General features: G+C 71.7%; 1 protein-coding gene across 1 annotated transcript in view; it reads right to left on the bottom strand.

Moving 5' to 3' along the window:
* The window catches only part of MAG (myelin associated glycoprotein), a gene marked incomplete at its 3' end in the record, with an annotated part of 2,653 nt that extends 1,723 nt beyond the window's left edge, over window positions 1-930 (bottom strand). Inside the window, exons 1-2 of the mRNA XM_042892303.1 lie at window positions 582-930; window positions 49-306 (exon numbers count right to left, since the gene is read on the bottom strand). Of these exons, the coding sequence (XP_042748237.1) occupies window positions 49-306; window positions 582-930 (607 nt within the window). The remainder of the gene's footprint in view (window positions 1-48; window positions 307-581) is intronic.
* Window positions 931-1,344: the final 414 nt, after the last annotated feature.

Here is a 1,344-nt window from a genome sequence, read left to right on the forward strand (position 1 = left end):
ACCTCCGCTGACCTCCACGCCCCCTCCCCCTCCCCCCGGGGGTCTCACAGGCCACCCGTAGCTCCATGCTGCGGTTGTGCCTCCCATGCCGGTTCTCAGCCACGCAGCTGAAGGTCCCTCCGTCCTCGGGGCCGACGTGGGGCAGCAGCAGCCGCAGGGCTCCGGCCGGCTCCTCCCTCAGAACCTCGGACCCACGGAACCACGACAGCAGCGGCGTGGGGCGGCCTTCGGCCTCGCAGCCCAGCTCCACCCGGGAGCCCTCGACCACCTCCGTGGGGCCCCACAGCCCCACGACCTGCGGCTCGTCTGTGGGGCGCAGGGGGGTGGCGGTGGGGCATCACGGCGGGGCGGGACCCCGTCGGCCCCATAGGGATGCGGGGGCCACCCCACAGATGTGGGTTCTGGGGCCGCGCGACGCCCCTGCGGGGAACGGGACCCAAACTTTGGGGTCCCACCCCCATCCCGGGGACACAAAGGACCGAAGCGCCGCCCCACGGCCGCCGCCGCTGGGAACCCCCAGGACCCCGCACTTCGCCCCCCACCCCAGCACCCCCCCTTTCCCCCCCAGCCCCACATCTCACACTGCACGTCGAGCCCCACGTCGGCCTGGAAGCTGAGGCTGCTGTTGCTGAAGCTGACGGCGCAGCCCACGCGCCGCCCCAGATCCTCCCTGCGGGGCCGGAAGCGCAGCAGGGCCAGGACGGCCCGCGACCCCAAAGTCTCCTCGCGCCGCTCGCGCCCCACGGCCCCCCACAGCTCCTCCGTCCCCGTCCAGCTGAGGAGGGGCCGCAGGGGGGGGCAGTTATCGGGGACCCGGCACAGCAGCTCCACCTCCGACCCCGCCACCACCTCCGGGGGCACCTCCAGCTGTGGGGCGTCTGTGGGGAGAAAGGGGGCGGCTGGGGGGCGCGGGGAGACCCATAGACCCATAGGGACCTCAAATGGGTGGTGGTGGGGGGGTCTGCAGGGCGTGGGGACATCCATAGGGCCATCAGGAGGAGGGAGGGGGGCGTCTATGGGGTGTGGGACCCACGGGGTGGGGACACCCAAAGGGACCCGGGGATGGGGACATCTATGGGGTGCGGGGACCCCCGATAGGGACCCCAAAAGGGTCGGGGGGGGTCTGCAGGGTGTCCATAGGGCCATCAGGAGAAGGGATGGGGGCATCTATGGGGTGGGAACGCCCGTAGGGACCCGGGGATGGGGACATCTGTGGGGCACGGGAACCCATAGGATGGGGACATCCATAGGGCCATCAGGAGAAGGGATGGGGACAGCTATGGCGTGTGGGACCCACGGGGTGGGGACACCCACAGGGACCCAGAGATGGGGACATCTATGGGG

Source organism: Lagopus leucura, unplaced genomic scaffold, assembly GCF_019238085.1.
Source record: "Lagopus leucura isolate 7727_CA_CO unplaced genomic scaffold, USGS_WTPT01 33359-0_obj-0_obj, whole genome shotgun sequence".
NCBI classification, from domain to species: Eukaryota; Metazoa; Chordata; class Aves; order Galliformes; family Phasianidae; genus Lagopus; species Lagopus leucura.